This window comes from Kogia breviceps, chromosome 19 (genome assembly GCF_026419965.1).
Source record: "Kogia breviceps isolate mKogBre1 chromosome 19, mKogBre1 haplotype 1, whole genome shotgun sequence".
Lineage (NCBI taxonomy): Eukaryota > Metazoa > Chordata > Mammalia > Artiodactyla > Physeteridae > Kogia > Kogia breviceps.
In genome coordinates, this window is record NC_081328.1 from 9,612,297 (window position 1) to 9,633,247 (window position 20,951).

The 20,951-nt window shown below is 44.4% G+C and overlaps 2 protein-coding genes across 5 annotated transcripts in view; one reads left to right on the forward strand and one right to left on the reverse strand.

Annotated features, from left to right (window-relative positions):
- The window catches only part of NUP88 (nucleoporin 88), a 38,566-nt gene extending 24,846 nt beyond the window's left edge, over positions 1 to 13,720 (reverse strand). The window contains exons 1-6 of one of the 3 annotated variants that reach the window (XM_067021216.1): positions 13,610 to 13,720; positions 12,915 to 13,139; positions 9,846 to 10,015; positions 8,542 to 8,667; positions 5,298 to 5,384; positions 2,394 to 2,570 (exon numbers count right to left, since the gene is read on the reverse strand). In XM_067021216.1, coding sequence (XP_066877317.1) covers positions 2,394 to 2,570; positions 5,298 to 5,384; positions 8,542 to 8,667; positions 9,846 to 9,919 — 464 coding nt within the window. In that variant the 5' untranslated portion in view covers positions 9,920 to 10,015; positions 12,915 to 13,139; positions 13,610 to 13,720. Of the gene's footprint in view, positions 1 to 2,393; positions 2,571 to 5,297; positions 5,385 to 8,541; positions 8,668 to 9,845; positions 10,016 to 12,914; positions 13,420 to 13,609 lie in introns of those variants that run through there. The other 2 variants (XM_059046703.2, XM_059046701.2) reach the window with 2 other exon arrangements.
- Positions 13,485 to 20,918, forward strand: RPAIN (RPA interacting protein). 2 transcript variants are annotated; one of them, XM_059046833.2, is made up of 7 exons: positions 13,485 to 13,859; positions 15,707 to 15,877; positions 16,886 to 16,946; positions 18,938 to 19,049; positions 19,199 to 19,262; positions 20,315 to 20,455; positions 20,771 to 20,918. In XM_059046833.2, the coding sequence occupies exons 1-7, from the start codon at positions 13,779 to 13,781 to the stop codon at positions 20,798 to 20,800; spliced, it is 660 nt and encodes a 219-aa protein (XP_058902816.1). In that variant the 5' UTR covers positions 13,485 to 13,778; the 3' UTR covers positions 20,801 to 20,918. The 2 variants fall into 2 exon arrangements, 1 of the variants encoding a protein (XP_058902816.1); XR_010838185.1 differs by having other exon boundaries at positions 13,721 to 13,859; positions 18,938 to 19,103.
- The last annotated feature ends 33 nt before the right edge of the window (positions 20,919 to 20,951 follow it).

Sequence of the window (20,951 nt, forward strand, 5' to 3'; positions counted from 1 at the left end):
TTTACTAAGATTAATCAGACAGTAGTGAGGAGGATGACAAAGAGGGGACCAAAACGGGATTCAAGGCAACTATTGAAGAGAAGAATGATCCAGGCAGAAGATGCTGAGGGTCTGAAGCAAGGACAGGGGAAGAGAGAGACGGGGATATACATTCAAGAAATTTTCATGGTAAAATCAATAGAACTTTGGGACCAGACTGGACTTAAGAGGATGTAGAAGATGACTTTCAGGTTGTGGGCTAAGGTTACTAGGTAGATAATGTGGACAAATAAGGGCCAAGTAGTCTGGGCAGGAAGGGTAAGGGAGGGTAGTAACGTCACCACAAAAGCCTCCCAAGAGAGAGGGCGCGTGTGCACGGCAGAGGACGTTTCTGTCCAGGAGAACAGGACTGACTGAATCCTCATCATTCTGCCATCTGTAAAGCTCCTTCATCTTTCTTATTTATCTTTTTCATTTTGCATCCTCTCTGCTCTCTCCTGGATTCATTTCCGCTCCCATTTCTACCTAGTGAATCCTTCAGGTCCAAGCTTCTGTATTACCGTCTTCTAAGTCCTCCGCGACAGGCAGCCTAAGCGCTTACTCTGTCCCACTCCCAGAGCACCCTGTGATGCCTTCGGCACATCACATTGTACTACAGTTTTGGTTTGTTGTAGGCCTTTCTGATAGACAAGGAACCACACAGCAGGGACTCTGCCTTCAACCTTGTCTTCCCATATTCTGCCACAGAGTGAGCCCTGAATAAATAGCCATTGATTTATAAATAAATAAATTACAATGTTCAGATTCGGGCCTCTCTAGTTACAAACTTTCCCAAAATACTTATCCTCTATTGACTCTAACTCTCACCATAACAGATGATTCTTACTTCTTTATTTTACCTGTATTTTCTCTCTAGTCCTGTATTTCCACCTGTCCATGGAATATATCCAAATTAGTTGACCTTCCTGACCTCATTATTTCTGTTAATGGCTCACTCCCTTATCCAAACAGCAATGAAGTCTTATTGATCCTTCCTTTGTACTATGTACTATGTTCATTTCTCCCTTGCATTACCACCCTAGTTCAAACTCTTACAGACCTTACACTAAAATTTGGAAGTTACTTTAAAAGTCTCTCTGCTCCAGTCCCTTTCCTAACCAACTGTTTTATCCTTCTCCTGTTTAGAAACCATCACTGGCTTCCTACTAACCTACCCCTACAGAAAAGACTCCACATCCCTTAACTAGGTATTTAACTCCACCCCATTTTCCCTGGACAGAAGCTTCCAGCTTTATCATTAGACGCTCCCTACCTGAATCTTCTGCTCTAGCCCCAAGTGTCTAATCATTGGACCTTAAAAGACATTTGCACTTGCCTGTTTTCGTACCTGACTTCATGCTGCTATTGTGACTAAAATGGTCTGACCCTTCCTTGATGCTTCATTTAATCCTGCTTCAAAGCCTTAAGTCTCATATGACATCAGTCCTTCTCCATGAAAATCTCCTTAACTTCTTCAGTCAGAATCACCTCTCCTTCCTCTGGGTTCTTATTATGCAGGGTTAGTGGTTATCTTTCCACGGTTATGCCTGTCCTTTCCCCACAACTGGGATATGATACCACATTACCATGTCTAACCATCCCCATGGTGCCTTGTTCACATAAGATACGGGATACAGATCTTCCTTGACTTACAGCAGGGTCACGTCCCAATAAACCCATTGTTAAGTTGACACTATTGTAAGTTGAAAATGCATTTAATACAACTTACCTACCAAACATCCTAGCTTAGCCTAGCCTACCTTAAATGTGCTCAGAACACGTCATTAGCCTACAGTTGGGCGAAATCATCTAACGCAAAGCCTATTTTATAATAAAGTGTTGAATGTCTCATGTAAGTTATTGAATACTGTACTGAAAGTGAAAAACAGAATGTCTGTAAGCATATCAGTTGTTTACCCCTGTGATCGTGTGGCTGACTGGGAGCTGTGCTAACTGCCCAGCATCACAAGACAGTATCAACTGAATATCACTAGTGCAGGAAAAGATCAAAATTAAAAAGTTAAAGTACAGTTTCTACTGAACGCATACTGTTTTTGCACCATCGTAAAATCGTGAGTCTGACTAAGTTGGGGACCATCTGTAAATACTTTCTTGATTGACTTTCCTTTGTGAACACAAACCCAGTCTTATCTTAAGTGATTATCCATGAATTCTACAGAACTTACCCAAATAATATGAGGAAATGAAAGGTCAAATGATCTGTATCCACTTTCTGTTCAAAATATGCAAGCCAGCCTTGAAAGGCTGCAATACTTCCACAAACTCAAAAACATGGACCCCAAGTGCAACCATGACAATCTATACTGGAGCACAAGCTGGGCTTTCATTTCAGGTGGGTTACCTCTTCAGCTTACCTGTGCAACAGACTGACATATATAAGGAAAGTCTCCCCATTCTCATATAAGATGTACAAGGGGTAAGCCAATACTTCATCTTTGCCTTTTTGTCCAAATACGTTCTTCGGGACTGCCGACAATGGCCCAAAGTCAAATGCAACTGCTGTCTCTCCTAGAGATGCGGTGTAGGCCCTTCTGAAAAGAGATTTTAAAACCAACTGGTTGGAAACGAAAACAGAAATAAAATGTCCAATAACAGCAGGTGGGGATTGAATTTGTATTCAATGGAGTGATAAGACAAAAAATTGTGATTATGAAGAATGTTAAACAACATTGGAAAATTCTCATAAAATTATATAAAGTTGAAATACACAATCACACAAACAGTAAAAATACACACATACAGACATGCATAAACACAGAAAAGAAACAGGAAGAAAACACATAAAGATATCAACAGCTATCTCTAAGCAGTAGGAGGCATTCAGTCCACGAATAACTACTAAATATTACTAAGTGCTCAGTGCCTGTGGTTCTGGGAAACATCAGTGACTTGAACAAAGGCCCCCCTCTAATGAGAGAGACGTCCACAGAGAAGCCAACCACACGACACAGAGCCAGAAGATGACGTTACGAAGAAAAATAAAGCAGGGGAAGAGAGTACTGATGGAGGTGCTGCTTTAGGTGATCTGGGAAAGACTCTGATAAGGTGCTATTGGAGCAAAGATTGGAAAGAAGTAAAGGAGCGAGTCTGTGGTCACGCAGAGAAGGAGCAGTTCAGGCAGAAGGAAGGACACATGCAAAGACCAAGGAGGGCGGTGGCAGGAGTGTCCGAGGAATGGCAAGGAGCTGAGTGGCTGGAGCTCAGAGCCTGGGCTGCGGGAGTACTGAGCTGGAGGGCTGCAGTCAGCGGGCAGAAATCAATGGAGTGCGGAGAGCAGGGAAGTAGAATGAGCTGATTTATGCCGAAAAGGAGCACTCTGGTTGCTATGCTGAGGACAGACTATGGGAAATTTTAAAATATTTCATTTTCTTCTTAATACTTTTCTTAGTTTTCCCAATTTTCTACAACAAATATATATTACCTTTATAATCAGGAAAGACAAATGATAAAACATGTTGTTTTTGTATTTTAAAATTTAGTATAGTTTGTTCAAAAAGATTCCAGTTTAACACAAGATTAATGAATATGGTTAAAATAAAACCACAATTTCATATAGCTGAGAAAGTCAACATCATTCCAAGCTGTTATAGGTACAATATCTTAGTTTATCACATGGAAAGGTATATGGTATCAGGAGGCAAAAAATGAGGAATCCCAAAATCCAGAATAAAAGAACTGCCTGAGTTAAACTAAAACATTAAGACAATGAATGGAAACAAATAGACAAAGCAGTTATTTCAAAGAGACTTAAATACCAAGCCATCCAAACTTAACTGGAACTTAATAAATATAGTAATATGTCTAATAATGGTAGTAGGTATCAATTAATGAGTACTTACTCTGTGCCATGCTAAGCACTTTTTATGCGTGGTCTCATTTATTCTGTACAATAATCCAAGTAAGTGGTCACTACTTTTAATATTCATGGAATATACAGTCATGGAAATGACGCTTAGTGCAACTGAATAACTTGCCCAGACGCCACAGCTGACAAATGGTGGAGCTGAGACTGGAACCCACCAGGTGTTGACGCCAGAGCCAAAGCTCTTAACTACTACGTTTGCTCTACGGCCTCTCATTTGGACACGGTGCCTGGCAAAGGAGGTTTGAAAGCAATGGAAATGCACTGCTGACACCAGAACAGGACCTATCAACTCGCAGAGGCAGGTATTTCCCCACTGTGGAGATGGCTGGATGCGAGGTTAAGGAGCTGGTGCTATAAGACATTAAAATCATTTGACTGAAACTTTCAGTTGTGGGACTATTCAAGAGAATTAAAGTGGTCCCAGGCTGGTGGCAACCTCTGACTCCTAGCAGAAGCAGATGAAATTCCTCTCTGGAGGAACACACCCCCAACTCAGGCTCTCAACATTTCAAAACATTAAGATCAAGTAAACATAAGTGCACAACGAGAGATCAGCAATCACAGGAAGGAGCGACCATGATCATGGGGCAGGAGGAAGAACACACACAGATTTAGATCCCCACCTCCCCAGGGTGTCAGATATTGAAACTGTCACATACAGAATAGCTGTACATAAAATATTCAAAGGAATAACGGTTAGAAAAACAAAAATAAAGATTATTAGAGATGACCATCATGGAGACATGAAAAGAACTAAATAGAATTTCCAGAAATACTGCTACTAAAGGCTTCTCTCTACGTGCACACACTGTGGGTGATCCTGTGTGGTAATTGCCGGAAAGACTGATCAGGAGGCCAGAGGAATGGGATTTGTAAGTTCAAAGGGTGATTCTGTTAGTGGTCAAAGTAGCCAGGAACTCGCCCCTGTAGTGGGTAAGAAAACATAGAAGAAGCCCGGGTCGCAGGAGAGTCAGAAGGGCTCTCTGCGCTCCGCTCCAGCTTCTGGGGTGCTAGGTGCTGGGCGTCCAGACATCTGCCCGCCCTCACTGAGTGAACCGCTGGCAGGCCTCCAGCGCAACACTCTCACCTTCCACCTTTTCTGTAACTCTGCAATATTATAATTCATCCTCTTATTCAAGATACAACAGGGAATAAATTTCAGCTATTCACATTTTTGAACTTTCTTGAAGAAAGGCCAAGTTAGTAGTTATAGTGACATTCAGATTCGTAACTTCTCGTTACCTATTCATATCGCCTATTTTTGCTTATTTCTCACATTACCAAAAAGCATGCCAAAGGCACCTTTGGAAAATCTTGCAATCTGCTAAAATTGCATTTATAATCCCGATAAACTAATTTAAAAAAAAATTTCATGACACAAATAAAAACTTACCCTTTATTGAGTATTAGACTTTCCTCTTCTGCTTCTGAAAGTACAATGACCTTAGTGGGTGTCTGGGGCTCACGCAGAGAGTAAATTCTAGCAATCAAAAGAGAAGAAAGCCAGTACTTAAAATTCTCTTTCATTTCGCAAAGTTCCTCTTTTTTTTCCATCTAGTCAGTTTCTGACAATTTTCCTACCAGTTATCACAACCATCTGCCAAAGATCTTGCTGTTACTGACAAAGTAGCCTACTTCATTTGTTCCATACAACATAAGAGGAAGGTTTCCCTGGGACATGAAGAAATGTTCTCTACTCTAAGCAAAATGCCTCGTCAGCCTTCCCCAACCACCAAACCTCAGTCCTTAGCCATATTCACCTTGTCTAGTCATCTCACTTCTGCCTCTAAGTTTGCCAGCTTCCCTTCAGTTACATCCATCGGTCTCTGCCTATGAGACACCCAATCTCATCAGGGAAGAAACCATTTCTCACTCTTCTTTATATACCAACTGGTCAGCACAGTGGGTGACTTTTAGCCTGCAATTTGTACATATTTGTATTATACAGACACAATGTCTTCCCTGCTTTCTCAAGAGGCTAGTATAAAACTAAAAGAAATTTTTTTACCAAAATCATTTTAATTTAAAATAAATTTGGGGGTAATTCCCTGGTAGTCCAGTGGCTAGGACTCTGTATTCTCACTGTGAGCGACCTGGGTTCGATCCCTGGCCAGGGAACTAAGATCCTGCAAGTCACACAGCATGGCTAAAATAATAATAATAAATTTTCACAGCATATATGGCTATTGTTAAAAGGAGAAAAAAAATTTTAAAGGCCAATAATATCATTATTAGAAATCCAATGTCCCTCTTAAAGTCTTTATCAAGTTAATCACTTATTTTGTCTGACCCCACAAAGAATTTTTAAACTTACGTTTGTTCCATTATCAATAGAATGTCATTTAATAAATGTTTTTAATGAAAATTTGATCCAATTGAACACACCATTCATTGTGGTCTTCCTAGCTGCCTACAAGCATTACTGACTTCAAAGTACAAATAAGTCCTATAAATTGTAATGCAGAACAGTGAAAGGAAAAGTAAATGCAACAGGGCACTGAGTGGGAATTTCTTGTTGCCCTGAAACTGTCAATAGGGTCAAAGCTTAGGAAAAGAGAAGTGTTAAATACCCAATATTTTAAAAGGAATCTTCAATGACTGAGGCCAGATACCTCCTTTAGAGCTTAATGTGAGGAAGACCTAGACCTACACTATCTCCTCACAATCTCCTTTTCCTATCTCCTCACAATCTCCTTTTCCAGCTTACGTAAGACAGAAGGTGTCAAGAGTCCTTAAGAGTATGGTACGGGCTTCCCTGGTGGCGCAGTGGTTGAGAGTCCGCCTGCCGATGCAGGGGACACGGGTTCGTGCCCTGGTGCGGAAAGATCCCACACGCCGCGGAGCGGCTGGGCCCGTGAGCCATGGCCGCTGAGCCTGCGCGTCCGGAGCCTGTGCTCCGCAACGGGAGAGGCCACAACAGTGAGAGGCCGCGTACCGCAAAAAAAAAAAAAAAAAAAAAAAGAGTATGGTATGATGTTTGGAATGTTAGGGTCCTCCTTTCTTTACCCCCAACTCCAGAGCCAAATGGGTGGGCAGTGAAGGCCCTAAAAGAACCAGCCAGATTTAGGGGTACCTGTAATAAGGGGAAACGGGTGTCTCATTTCCTAGTTGAATGCCAGATGTGTTGTCAAAAACTACAGGCCACCAAGGCAAAGGAATTCTTGGGTGATTCTGACATGTCATATCCTAGGGTTGGGGCCATGTGAACACTCCATGGTATCTACTCCAAATATGGAAATTTCTGAAGGAGGTAGGCTGGGACAGCATAATAAAGGACTACAGTGTAGTATGCCCAGTTCTGCGGCCCTTGGAGGGCAGGGAAAAGGACCTTGGCAGTTACCATGGCTCCATATGAAGAACCACAACGGTTAGGTCAAGAAGGCAGGAGATACCAAGTTTAAGGATATTCCATCCTGACAGAGGGTTCAGGGCACGGACAGTTGGTAGAGCCAACGGGAAACAGAGCTCCTGAGTGATGGAGGGAGCTGAAGGCCAAACACTGCCCCTGAAAAAACCACACACCAATCTGTGCAGAGACTATCACAACAACAGAGGCCACTAGCAGCTGAGGGAACCAGACTAAACCAGGAGGAGGGATATGCCCCCTGCCCTTCACTGATGGATAACCAGTTAGGTAAGATGTATGGCTCAGCTAGCACACTCTCTTTACCCCACCATTGAGGAGTCAGACCCAGAGGAGGGAGGAACAGCTCTCCTTTTACACTTCACCCCCTACCTCAAGGTGCTTGGGTAGAAAGAAGAGTCAAAGAGCAGATCATGCCCTCTCCACTCATTTCAGACCCCTCAATTTAGGGGTCTGACCTGTGATAGGTCTGACCTGTGATAGGACCAGGATATAGTTTTAAAATGGATTTGAGATCAGAGTTTTAAACTGAACAGACTAACTTTTAATAACTAAAAGTAACCAGAAATCTATGAGATCTGTGTAAGAAGCCATTAAAGCATCAACCATTCAGCAGTAAAAGAAGATTTGGTAGACCACAGTCAAAGCAGTGATTAGAAAAAATAAAACTGCAGGTATCTGTACATCAGTCAGTCTCCCCAACAAACTTTTTACATAAGGCAGATCCAGAAAGTTAACTGATAATATAATAGAGATCTCTGTAGGATTAGGGCATTTGATCATACAATGCAAAACCTGGAAGGGGCTTTAGTAAATGATCAAATTAAACCTGCTCATTTGACAGACTGGAAACTGAGGTGCCCAAGTTTATAACATCCCAAAGACAGAAGTGACACTGGGACAAGAACTCAAATCTCTCAATTCCCAATTAAATTATCTTTCCCCTATGCTACATTACCTCCAAAACAGTGACACAATGAAAACAGTTTTAGGGAGATTATCTTAATAGGTCAGATTGGGAAAGGAGAGACTGGAGGTAGGACCAGTTGAGAGGGAATAGCAGTAATTAAGGCACGTAAGTTAGGGCAGCTGGACGATTCTTACACCATTGAGAATGGGTAACAACAGCCATCAGATAAAGCTTTCCATCATCCACTGACCCATTTAGTGGTACTCTGAGCTATTAACTGGCCCATTTAGTGGTACTCTGAGCTATTAACTGGTGACCAGAAAGACAATCTTCCCACTCACAAAGCTGTAAGAAAAAACGTACCTTATTACATTATCTGATGTTAACAGCACTATGTGGGGGTCCAGCATCTCACTCGGATACCAGGCAGCATGCTTTAGAGTCAGAGAGGTAGAACTGGTGAAAAATCTCTCAGCAACGGGAGTGGTGCTAAAATAAAGACAGCAATTTCCCAAAACCTGGATGAAAAAGCTTCTAAAGGAAAACCTACCCTTTTTTTTTTTTTTTTGCGGTACGCAGACCTCTCACTGTTGTGGCCTCTCCCGTTGCGGAGCGCAGGCTCCGGACGCGCAGGCTCAGCGGCCATGGCTCACGGGCCCAGCCGCTCCGCGGCACGTGGGATCCTCCCGGACCGGGGCACAAACCCGCGTGCCCCGCGTCGGCAGGCGGACTCTCAACCACTGCGCCACCAGGGAAGCCCCAGGAAAACCTATCTTAACACTCTTCTTTCCTTCAAATTCCTTTCTCATAAATCTTGCTGAGACAGCATTTAAAGTATCTACCAACCAATATCAAAGAATCAAAATTAAAATATTTTCTAAATTGTAGAGTATATTATACTATACTTTACAAGTGATTTTAGATACAGTATCTTACTTGATCCTTTTAGTAACTTTGTAAGGAAACTACAAGGGCAGCTATTATCACTCCTATTGTGGAAATGAGGAAACAGATTTAGAAAGGAAACATTTTTAAGGAGGCCCAACCTATGAGTTGTGGGGCTAAAGGTGGGTTTCTACCTTATATTGTTTTCAGATCTTTCAGACTCTCATTTTTCAGGATTAATGGGAAAAGAAAAAAATACAAAAATAAAACTTAGTTATACTTATGAGAAAACTGTCTGGCTCACAGTTAATAACTGCTTTTAAAACATCTTGGGCTTCCCTGGTGGCGCAGTGGTTGAGAGTCCGCCTGCCGATGCAGGGGACGCGGGTTCGTGCCCCGGGGCGGCTGGGCCCGTGAGCCATGGCCGCTGTGCCTGCGCGTCTGGAGCCTGTGCCCCGCAACGGGAGAGGCCACAGCAGTGAGAGGCCCGCGTACCGCAAAAACAAACAAACAAAAAAACCCATCTTATTTCAACCTACTTGGAAAAACAGCCCGACTTCCAATGTGACGGCAATGTGATAATTTAGGCAGAATAAAAGTACAACCCCACATATACTGTACACACTATTATCACAAGAAGCCAGTGTGCAGACCGTCTGGAGTATACTGATGTTTTTCAATAGTAGCAGAGTAAACATACCTTAAGAACCACTGGTCTTAAGCAATTTTTTTGCATGTATTACAAATTATACAGATAAACACTAAATGGAAATACAACTTACCTACAATTCACTGTTGATTTTCCACCTTCAAATTCAGAATTCTTCCCCCACCTTTTAGGTAATTCTAATATCATAAGTCCTTTTATTCCTATAAGTGCTACATGATGCTGTGTTGGACTTAACAAGACTTGATAGATTTCAAACAGGGGTGGATTTATGCAAAGCAATCTCTGAAAATTAAAGCAAACTAGTCAAAATAGTTAATTTTAATGCAAATATATATGGCAGTTACTTGAAAGCACAGTACCACTTTAGTTTTCTATAACTGTAGTTTAATGAAACATTCTGGGTAAGTACTAACACCTCAGCCATTACCTGATGAAATATTTTTTAACTATTTAGATTGGAATATTATATAAAATGCATCAGGGTTCCCTACTTTGATAAATACTACATATAATTCCCTTTTTTTTTGCGGTATGCGGGCCTCTCACTATTGTGGCCTCTCCCGTTGCGGAGCACAGGCTCCGGACGCATAGGCTCAGCGGCCATGGCTCACGGGCTTAGTTGCTCCGCGGCATGTGGGATCTTCCCGGACCAGGGCACGAACCCGTGTCTCCTGCATCGGCAGGCGGATTCTCAACCACTGCGCCACCAGGGAAGCCCTATAATTCCCTTTTTATGATCAAACGCCAGACTACCACTTCAGCGTCAATTCTCCACCATTCCCCACTTGTACTTTATACTCCAATCAGATTAACTTGTATTTCTGAGAAATCATCATACTTTGTTATGTCTCTGTGTCTCTGTACAACTGTTCTTCCTGCAATGCCCTCATTTTTCTTTTTTAGCTGGCTAAAACATTCTTGGAGACTCAGTTCCTATGCACTTTCCTCCCAAGAAAATATCCCTGACCTTCTGGCCAGGAACTAATGCATCTTTTCTGTACTCCTATAGCACACCCTAGATAATTCTATTATAGTACTTATCACCCTGCATTCTAATTATCCTTTTACCTGCTCATCCCACACAACTAACTATGAATTACTTGAGCTCTGTGTCTTTCCTCTCTGTATCTCTGGCATAGTATATGGCATGTTGCTAACTAACTCTCGATATATGTTTTAGTGACCAGACAAATGAAGAACTCAGAAGTACTAGTAAATGATACTTACTATTATAAATAGTACAATAAAATAGAGAATGGCTTCAAGAGCTTCTGCAACTAAAATGCTGCTTTACCGAAGCAGATTTGACATTGAACAGTGATATTTTCAGGGGATTCTGTTAAGCTGTTTGTCTCATATGCCCTCAAAAAAAAAAAAAAAGTACTTCTATTTCTTCTCTCATGAGCATCTCAAATTCCCATTTTCTTTTCTTTCTATTTTCAGTAATAAACCATGAGATTACCAATGTATTGCTTATCCTTATGTATAGAGAATCACCCTAAATCAAAACTTTTAGGCAAGACTGTTGAATATAATGTGATTTCAATTGTTACTGATGTCTGTAAGTCTGAAGTCTCTTTTTGTTTTTAGCTGCCCTTTACTGATTCTAATCAAACTGTTTGTTCTCCAGTCAGTGGTTCTTTCCTTCTTTTCCCATCTTCTCAATCTTCTTCCTACTTGATTCTAATGATCTACCTCAAATCAAAGACCACCTTTCTTCTGCTATGCATACAATCTAATCTAATTACCTAGGTTACCTGTGATAATCACGTTATTTACGTGGGCTTTTTTTGTTTGGTTTGTTTTGTTTTTTGGTTTGATTTTTTTTTTTTTTTTGGTTTTTAAAGTCACTACTCATGCTTTCATTTTGCCTTTCTGGGGGAGGGTTGTTTTTTTGTTTGATTTGGTATGGTTTTTAAGGTTACTATTCATGTTTTCATTTCACTGAAAGTTGCAACTCATGCTAAACTGCTTCCTTGTCTATCTCTGAGTTTTTGACATTTGGAGGTCTGAAGGTCATTCAGACAGTTATCAATATGTACTGAGGGTTTATATGTTGCAAGCACACTGAAGTACTGGGGATACAAAACTAAGTAAGGCGGACACAGCCCCTGCCTTGGCGCTTGCACTCCAGAAAAGAAGTCAGACAATCAATTAACAAGTAGAAATAATTTCATCATGACTGTGCTAAATTCTGCATAGCAATATAGGGTGTGCTATTGTTAATACTGTGTGCTGAGCATCTAACACTCTTATAAACTGAAATTTTACAGTCAGTAGTGTGTGGGCTTGTGACCTGTTTTCAAAACTGCAAAAACAGTGCCAGCGCCTTATTCAAATAATTTCTCATCAGCAAGAATCAAACAACGGCACACGATGTATGTATGCCATATGTTAGAATGGGGACCAAGTTTTCTTATTTTGTAATCTTTAAAAGACGCGAATCGTCTTATTAGAAATAAACGCTTCCATAAAGCCACGTTTAATCACAAGAAGTCTGTAGTACCTTCTGATCACAACTACTTTCACGTGCTGTTGGCTTCTCAGAAGCCAGCAAAAATCCCTTTCAACTCTGGAGATGGCGTAATTGTTTGAAAGAGCTAACAGGTGATGCCTCCTCCCTGTGAGGCACGAAGCTTGTTGCTTTCAAATCAACGACCCGACGTGAGGCTCCCAACAACCCCAAGAGAAAGTTAGGACTGTCCCTATTATTTTATGAGTGAAGTCATGACATCGGATTCTCGGGACCAACCTCCTAAAAAAAGCGAGCGCACCCACACTCTTAAGCCTCTTACCCCTGCTTTGTTTTTCTTCAGAGCACCTGCGCCACTGATCTTTTACTGTTACTCCATGGTCTCTCCCTTCCTCCCAGACCCCGCGAATTTAAGCATCTGGAGCGCAGGCGTTCCTATAACAGTATCCGGCGCAGTGTCAGAGTCAACGAACATATGTGGAAGGAGTGAAATATGCGTAGAGAGGGTTCAAAAGGTTCTGCGGCCACGCTACAGCGAATGAAAATAAGACTTTTCCACTCGCAGCTGGACGCCCCCCAAAAGGACGTCTGCTCACCCTCGCATAGCACCCCCTCCCAGCAGACGAAAACCAGCCAGGACGGGAAGGGGACGTAAACGCTACTTCAGATCCCAGCTGAGTGTCATTTTCCAGATCAACCTGACCGTACCTGGTACTGGGAGAGGGGGGACTCCTCACCGGCGCCGCTGGGGTCCCGAAGGCGCACGACTAAGAAGGAGCTGCCTTCTCCGTCCCATATGAAGAGCTCTCCGCCGAGGCCCAAGACCAGGTTTCTCGTCAGCAACTGCGGCGGCAGGGGCGGCGGCGAAGGCAATGATGAAGAAGCCGGCTTCTCGGCTGCGGCTGGGCTCTGGTTTTTCCGTCCTTCCTGGAGCTGCAAGAACACGGCATGGTCAGGGAGCCAGGCGTGCCACAGCTCACCGTCTACCGTGGCTCCTTCGGCGGCCGCCATCTTGGCCCAACAGCTCTCGTCGGCCCAGTTGCTCAGCCCGCCGCTGAGGGCAGCCAATTCGCTTCCAGCCGTCCACTGCTTCGACCAGTCATCGAGCAGGGAGCCCGGAAGCCCGAGCAGGGCTATGGGAGGGGCGGGGCGAAGGTGAAGCCCGCCCATCAGGTAGCGTCATCGCCGAAGCAAAGCCAATCACCAGTCAAGCCTATTCTGAAGCCAAAGGGGGCGGGACGAGAAGGTCAAGATGCCAGTGCCTGCTTAGAGAAAGCTGTGGGGTTGCGGGAAGTCTAGCTAGTAGCTGGGGGGAAAGCGGCTGAGACCTGTGTATCTAATTGCGTATTGGACACCTCCACCTGGATAAACCTAAACATCTAAAACCTTCCCTCAAGACTTACCTCCCTCAATCCAGGTTGGGCAGACCTCACAAATGTCACTTCTTTAGTCACCCATTCTGGGGTTTCCCAAGCCTGTCTCCGAGTGGGGCCGGCCGGAAGGACAACGCTTCCCAGAATTCCCAGCACCCAAGAACTACAACTCCCAGGATTCTGCACGCGCTTAAACGACATGGCAGAGGGCTCAGGGTCTCGGCATCGCTCGCTGTATAAACTGGTGGGCTCGCCGCCTTGGAAAGAGGCTTTCAGGCAGGTGAGTGTGGGGTTTGGAAAGCCTTGGCCGGGCTGTCGTCACTCCCCTAGTCCGTCCCGGCAACCGCTCTCCTCCGTGCTTTTGTCTCAGCCCAGCCAGGTGAAGCAGGTGTCCGTGGAGGTGGACCTGGAACCCGGACCTCTCGCCTGTAGGTCCGGGCCTCGGCCACCGCCCGGCCACTTCCTGGAGTTTCTGTTCCTCTGGGTGTGGCATTAGCCCGTGCCGGGACGGCCCGGTCCCAGGAAGCCTTCCTTTTGGACTCGGGTTTGCTTTCAGTGTGAAGTGTGATCGCGACCGCACCTCTACATCTCTACGGTGGCACCACCATCACCCGCCGATGTCGGGTCGGTGGACACCAGAGAGGCACCTTGTACACTCACCGCAAGCGAGAGAGTCGTTATGTCTATTCCACAGAAGAACAGAATAATTAGACATTATTTCTAATCCCGGAAATTATTTCTCTTCCTATTCCAAACTATTTCTTCTGAGCCTCAGTTACTAAGTCTTAGCAGAGTTGTAGCCTACGGTCAGTTCTGACCTATCCTGAGCTCAGTCTGGTTCCTGTAAGTACTAAGGCCTGTCTTTCCAGGAATCTCTTAAGTAGTGGATATATCCCAGGAGAGTAATCTGATGCTAGAAATGACTGTCGACAGCAGGATTTCTCAGTCCTGGTTATTGACATTTTGAAGATAGTCCTTAGTTGTGAGGTGCTGTTCTGAGACTGTAAAATGTTTAGCAGCCTCCCTGGCCTCTACTTACCAGATGTCAGTAACCCTACAGCTAGAGCTGTGACAACCAAAAATGTCTCCAGTCATTGCCACATGTCCCCTAAGGGACAAGATTGTCTGAAGCTGAGAAACATCGTACAGGATGGCAGTTACCAGAATCATATCTAGAGTAGCAAGAATTAGGAAGCAGGACTTCCTGGTGGCGCAGTGGTTAAGAATCCGCCTGCCAGTGCAGGGGACATGGGTTCAAGCCCTGGTCCAGGAAGATCCCACATGTCACGGAGCAGCTAAGCCCGTGCACCACAACTACTGAGCCTACGCACTAGAGCCCGTGAGCCAAAACTACTGAGCCCATGTGCCACAACTACGGAAGCCCATGTGCCTAGAGCCCATGCTCTGCAACGAGAAGCCACCACGATGAGAAGCCCATGCACCGCAACGAAGAGTAGCCCCCGCTCGCCACATCTAGAGAAAGCCTCTAGAGAAAGCCCGTGTGCAGCAATGAAGACCCAATGCAGCCAAAAATAAATAAATAAAATAAATAAATTTATTTTAAAACAAAAACAAAACACACAAAAAAAGAATTAGGAAGCAACCTAAGTGTCCTGTTAGCACAGTGGATGCTGTGCCATTATCACCCAACCATTAAGCAAGCTGGCATTAAAGATAGACTATGGGGCTTCCCTGGTGGCGCAGTGGTTGAGAATCCGCCTGCCGATGCAGGGGACACGGGTTCGTGCCCTGGTCCGGGAAGATCCCACATGCCGCGGAGCAACTAAGCCCGTGAGCCATGGCCGCTAGGCCTGCGCGTCCGGAGCCTGTGCTCCGCAACGGGAGAGGCCACAGCAGTGAGAGGCCCGCATACCGCAAAAAAAAAAAGATAGACTATGAAATATGTCAATCTGGAAATACATGACCCAAGCATTGTAATTTCACCCATCTACATGTGGATAAGGGCTGGAGAGGAAGGTGCCAAAATAACAATAGTTGGGATTAGAGTTGAAATTTTGTGTCTGTAAAGTTCCTTTAATGTTTTAACAACTAATCTAAGAGGTGTTTTTTGTTTGTTTTTGACGGAATTGCCTTTCTCCCCCCTCACCTCTTTCTCCTTCTTCCAAGGGATGCTTGGAGAGAATGAGGAACAGCCGGTACAGGCTCCTGAACAAATACCGCCAGGCTGGAGGCAATATGTCAGGAGGAGCTCAGAACACCGTTCTAGTGCAGGAGGTGATGGAAGAAGAGTGGAATGCTTTGCAGTCGGTGGAGAGCCAGCCAGAGGCCTTGGCTCAGGTCAGGCTGGGATATGTGTTTTTAGCACCAAGGATGCCAGTGTCCTCTCTGCCTATTTCCTCAAGTCCTCTTAACCCATCCACCCTCCAGCCCCCAATCAGGATTCTAATGGTCTCTCACCCAGGTTCTTCTACCTTTTACGTTAGACTCTTCTAGATTAATTAATGGTTCATAAATACCAGGCTGTCGACCTGCTGCATCATTGCATCATAATCACTTACGAAACTAAAAAGAAAGAAATTTCACTCATTGGCTCCACCCCTGGAACTTTTGATTCAGTAGGCCTGAGCTAGGAATCTCTCTTTTTAAAAAGGTCTCCAGGAACTTTCTGGTTCTAATCTCAGCCAGGGTTAGGAACTGGGTGTGGGCAGGAGACCATTTACCATGTATCAGGAAGAGCACTGGATTGGAAGTCAGTAGTTCTGGAATTCTGATCCTGGTTTTGCTATTAACTCTCTGCCTCTCTGAGCTTTAGTTTTCCCATTTGTAAGATGAAGAAGATAGTGTCGGTATTGTGAGGACAGTATAAGAAACGTGGGAAACTGCTTTGAAAACATCAAGGCTCTCTGTAATAAAGAGGCATATTTGGTGCCTTCTATGTGTCCTACACGGTGCCAAATGTTTGAGTTACGTAATCACAATTAGTGCGCACAATATCCCTCTCAGGTGGGTTTTATTCCCACTTTACAGAGGCATGAAATGAGGCTGAGAGGTGAGGAACTTTCTAAAGGTCACAGAGCTTTAGCAGAGCCACATACTTAGCTGCTACCCTACACTGTCTCCCCCAAATGTCGTACCATTATTTTGTCACTGGCTGGTTTAATCATCTGTTGATGCCTTTCTCAGCATGGCCACATTACCGCATTGTCGGCACATTCTACAGAAGGACTGGGTTGATTTCCTCAGTTAAATCTGAGTTCTTCAAGCCAGCCTCCAAGTGTGAATCCTTGTGGGTCTTGTCAGCTGATCATAACTTCAAACCTCTGCTGACCCTACTTTCTCTTGCAGTTGGAGGAGCCGCTGGACCTGGCCGTGCTGGAGGAAATCCAACAGGAGCTGATTGATCAAGGTGAGGTCTAAGAATAGTTCTTCCTGCCTATATCTCTAGATGCTCTAATGCTGATGTTTTTTTCTGAACAGAATGTTTTAAACTCATTATTTCCATCTTCAGTCGAGCATCCAGAAGTCTCTGTTTCTACTCTAAGGTCTTAGCTGTCTTCCCAATAATAATAGTCTTGTTTCCAGGCCCTGTGCTCAGACCTCTCCTTCCATGCTATGGTTCTCTCCTTATGATGCCCCTACCAGGTAGCGTGAGACAGGAGAGAGTGGTATCTTACACAGGTTGCACAGCTGCTGGTGGAGCTGGGAAGTCAAATCAGCTTTGTGAATCCAGTTCCCGTGTCTATACTACCCGACAGTGCCTCTCTGTTAATAGATTAGTAGTAATCCTGTCACCTTGCAGGATGGTGCACGGTCGGATCTCTTGCGCGCTACCTAATTTAAGTGCCTCCCCTTGTATCTGTTCTTTACTCACTCCCCAGGGTCCTGTGACCGTCCCCTTCCTGCGGAATCATAGCACCACAGAGCGCACCATTTAGCACCTTATATAATTAAGTCATTTATTTCCCATGGCCCTATCTTGATTAGGCTTAGTTCTTGTCATCTGTTACATAGAGATAACGGACTGACTCGGTGAAACTACAAAACTATTTGTAGGCTTAACTAATGTGTGTAGACTTAGAGCAGTGCCTGGCATATAGAAAGTTTTGAATACACAACAGCTATTATCTTGAGAATGCAAGAGCATGAACTCTTGGCCTCGACTGCTCAGATTCACTTCTCAGCTTCACCACTTTAACTTGTGTGGCGCTGGGCAAAGCACTTAATCTCCCTGTGCCTGTTTCCTCATCTTTAAAATAAGGAAGTAGTAGTGAAGAAGTTCATACCTATAAAGAACTTAAAACAGCATTGGACACATAGTGCTATACAAACGTTAGTTATTATGATTGGTGTGTTGACTCCAGTTAGACTGTATATTCCTTGACTTTAATTCTTTTTTAATTGATTTTCTCTTCACCCTCACCTGCAAAACCTATCTTAGTGGTGAAACACAGGACTCACTAAATATTTCTCTTAGGGTATATTTAATTTAAAAATCTGTAGTGATAAGAATTTGCTGTGTTCTGCCATACTCAGTCATAAGGAACCCTCTAGAATAGAGGTTGGCAAACTTTCTGTGTTTGCCAGATAGTAAATATTTAGACTATTGCCGCTACTTAGTTCTGCTGTTGTAGTGTGAAAACAGCTATAGCCCATACATAAACCAAATGAGCGTGGCTGTTCCATTATAACTTTACTTAAAAAATGGAAGGTGGGGGACCTCCCTGGCGGTCCAGTGGTTAAGATGCCACGCTTCCGCTGCAGGGGCACGGGTTCGATCCCTGGTCGGGAAACTAAGATCCTGCATGCCCTGTGACATGGCCAAAAATTATTTTAAAAATGAAAAATGTTAGGTGGGCTGGAATGGCCTGTGGGCTGTGGTTTGCTGACCCCTCTCCGAAGTCTGGATGGTGAGCTCATCAAGAGCAGGGACCAGCCTTTTTCATCTTTGTACCCCAGGCCTACTAAAGTACTGGGGCTTGTTGCATGTTTGCTACACACGTTCTGAACAACACAGAGCCTGAGTCTGTGGACACCGGCAAACAGCTCACCTTAGACTCAGCCAGGTGGGCCTGGCGTCCGAAGCCGTCGGCGTCCGCGTTCTCCAGCTGCTCCTGGGACCCTGACACTCTTCATCTCTGCCCCTGTGGCCTCTGGAGATGGGTGTGAAAGTTGTCTCTTTGTCTCTTAGCCTCATCACTTCACAAGGAGAGGGCAGACAGGAGGGGAAAGATCCAACAAGATGAAGCGTGGGCAGTAAATATCGAGCGACTGGTAGTGTGATTTCGCCCGCATATTTCTCTTGTGTGGATGATGCCTTTGAACGTGAAGCTTAGCACTCAGGACAGGGCGACCCAGGTGACGTGTGGTGAAACTCGCCAGCTGTCCTTTGCCTTGCAGAGCAGTCCATCATCAGCGAGTACGAGAAGAGCTTGCAGTTCGATGAAAGGTGTCTCAGCGTCATGCTGGCTGAGTGGGAAGCAAACTCCCTCATCTGTCCTGTGTGTACAAAGTAAGAGTTTTCACAACTTTTTCAGCGTTATTTGTTCCCACCCCACACTCCAAGGTGAGTGGGATTTCCCCCCAAATCTATTTTCTGGGAAGGTTGGGGGATCCAGGTCTGCTGGCCGTAATGCTCTGGGACCCCAATTCTGCTTCCAGGTACAATCTGAGAATAGCAAGCGGTGTGGTCATGTGTCAGTGTGGCCTGTACATCCCGTCTCATGTGAGTGTTCCTCACACACATCGTGTCACCTCTGCACACATCTCTTCCCAACTTCAAGTTCAGTTCCCACTGGTAGCTTGTAATCATCCACGGTGAGAATACAGACAGCGTATTTGTGAGGTACTTATTAATGTACCGCTGCTTAAGAGCTTTCTAGAAAGCCCGGTTTAGAATTGGAAACACTTGTATCTGATTTCCGTAAAAATTTTCCATATATGAAGACACAGCTGTATTCAGAATTTTAAGTGTCAGTGGTCTTAAAATACAGGAGCCCTCTTATCTGACATGACGTGGCTCAAAGTTTGCCAGTTCGTTGAAGTGGTAAATTATACAAATGAAACATTTTATAGGAAGTTTTAAACATACACACTTATTTGCCAGTCCCCGGGCGAGGCTCTGCTGGTTGGAGAGCGGAGGTTTTTTGTGTTTTTCTTTTTTATAAACTGCTTTTCAAGCGCCTCGTCTAGCATCTCCTGTTTTGTTTCTGTAAAAGTGCATCAAGCGGCCGAGTGCACTTCAGGATTGTTCCTCCCCATCTTTTACCTAATTCAACACCTGTTTTTTTAGGGACTCCTCTTTTTGACTGTTTCTTCAATATTCCACTTATCACAAAAGCACAACTTCGATTCATTCTCTTATTTCATTGGTTTACATAGTAGATAATGAAATCAGTCAGTTACAGTAGCCAGTTCAGCCAGCACAGACACGCGGAGGAGCAAGGAGCACCGGCTCTTGCTAAGAATACGCTTGGCTGGTAGAGGCAGAAACACAGGGAGGCCGGGAAGCCTCCGAGCTCCGCACGTTCCTGGTGCGGAGGGCAGCAGTGTTTGCGGCCTGAGTGGAGAGCACTGGTCCATCTGGAGAGGCGGTTAGTTGGATGGACGTTATTTAAGAGACCCTCTTAACACGACCGTGAGCGTGTTTAAAGGCGCGAGGAATGAAGCCATCACGGCGACCCAGAGTTACAGGATGGTATGAGGAATCGGGATCTTCGACCTGTTGACTATGAGACGACTAAGGTTAGGCTGTAGTTTAACTTTGCTAGTTTTCAGTCTCCAGAGGTGACAGAGCAGAAGTTTCGCGCCTGTTTAGAAGACAGCGTGAAGGGGCACGGCGCACGCTGTCCCCACACGCCGGCATTTTCGGTCACTGAAGGAACAGAGGCCAAGTCCAGTCTTCTCATGAGCTGTCTGGTAAGCCTCCCAACAGGACCCAGTGGGGAAAGCGGGTCAGCGGTTGGCTTTATTCCCGCCCTGGCAGAAATAGCTTACAAAGAGGTAAATGTTTAAAAATGCAGTTTATTCTCTGACGAACTTTACTTGCATAGAAAAGTGAAGTCACTTCAGTTAAAAAGGCCAGTCACTCCCTGAAAGGAAGGGACAGAGGCAGCCCAGGTCGTGGAAGGAGCAGCGTAAATGTCATTACTGGTTACAACTTTTAACCACGTACTGAGATCACTTCTGTGACTGGAATATAATTTAAGCTAACTTTTTTCTATTTAAATTCAGGCCTGTGATACTTGGGCTGTGATCCTCTAGAGCCAAGCCTGACGCACGTGATCCACTGGGCTGGAAACAAGTTCTGTCTCGAGAAGGGGCCTTGTAAATACACGTCTTTCATTTATAACTTATTTTGTATTAAAATGTTTCAAAGTTTTCTCCGTTCTTTGTGTTTCGTAATGCAGATTGA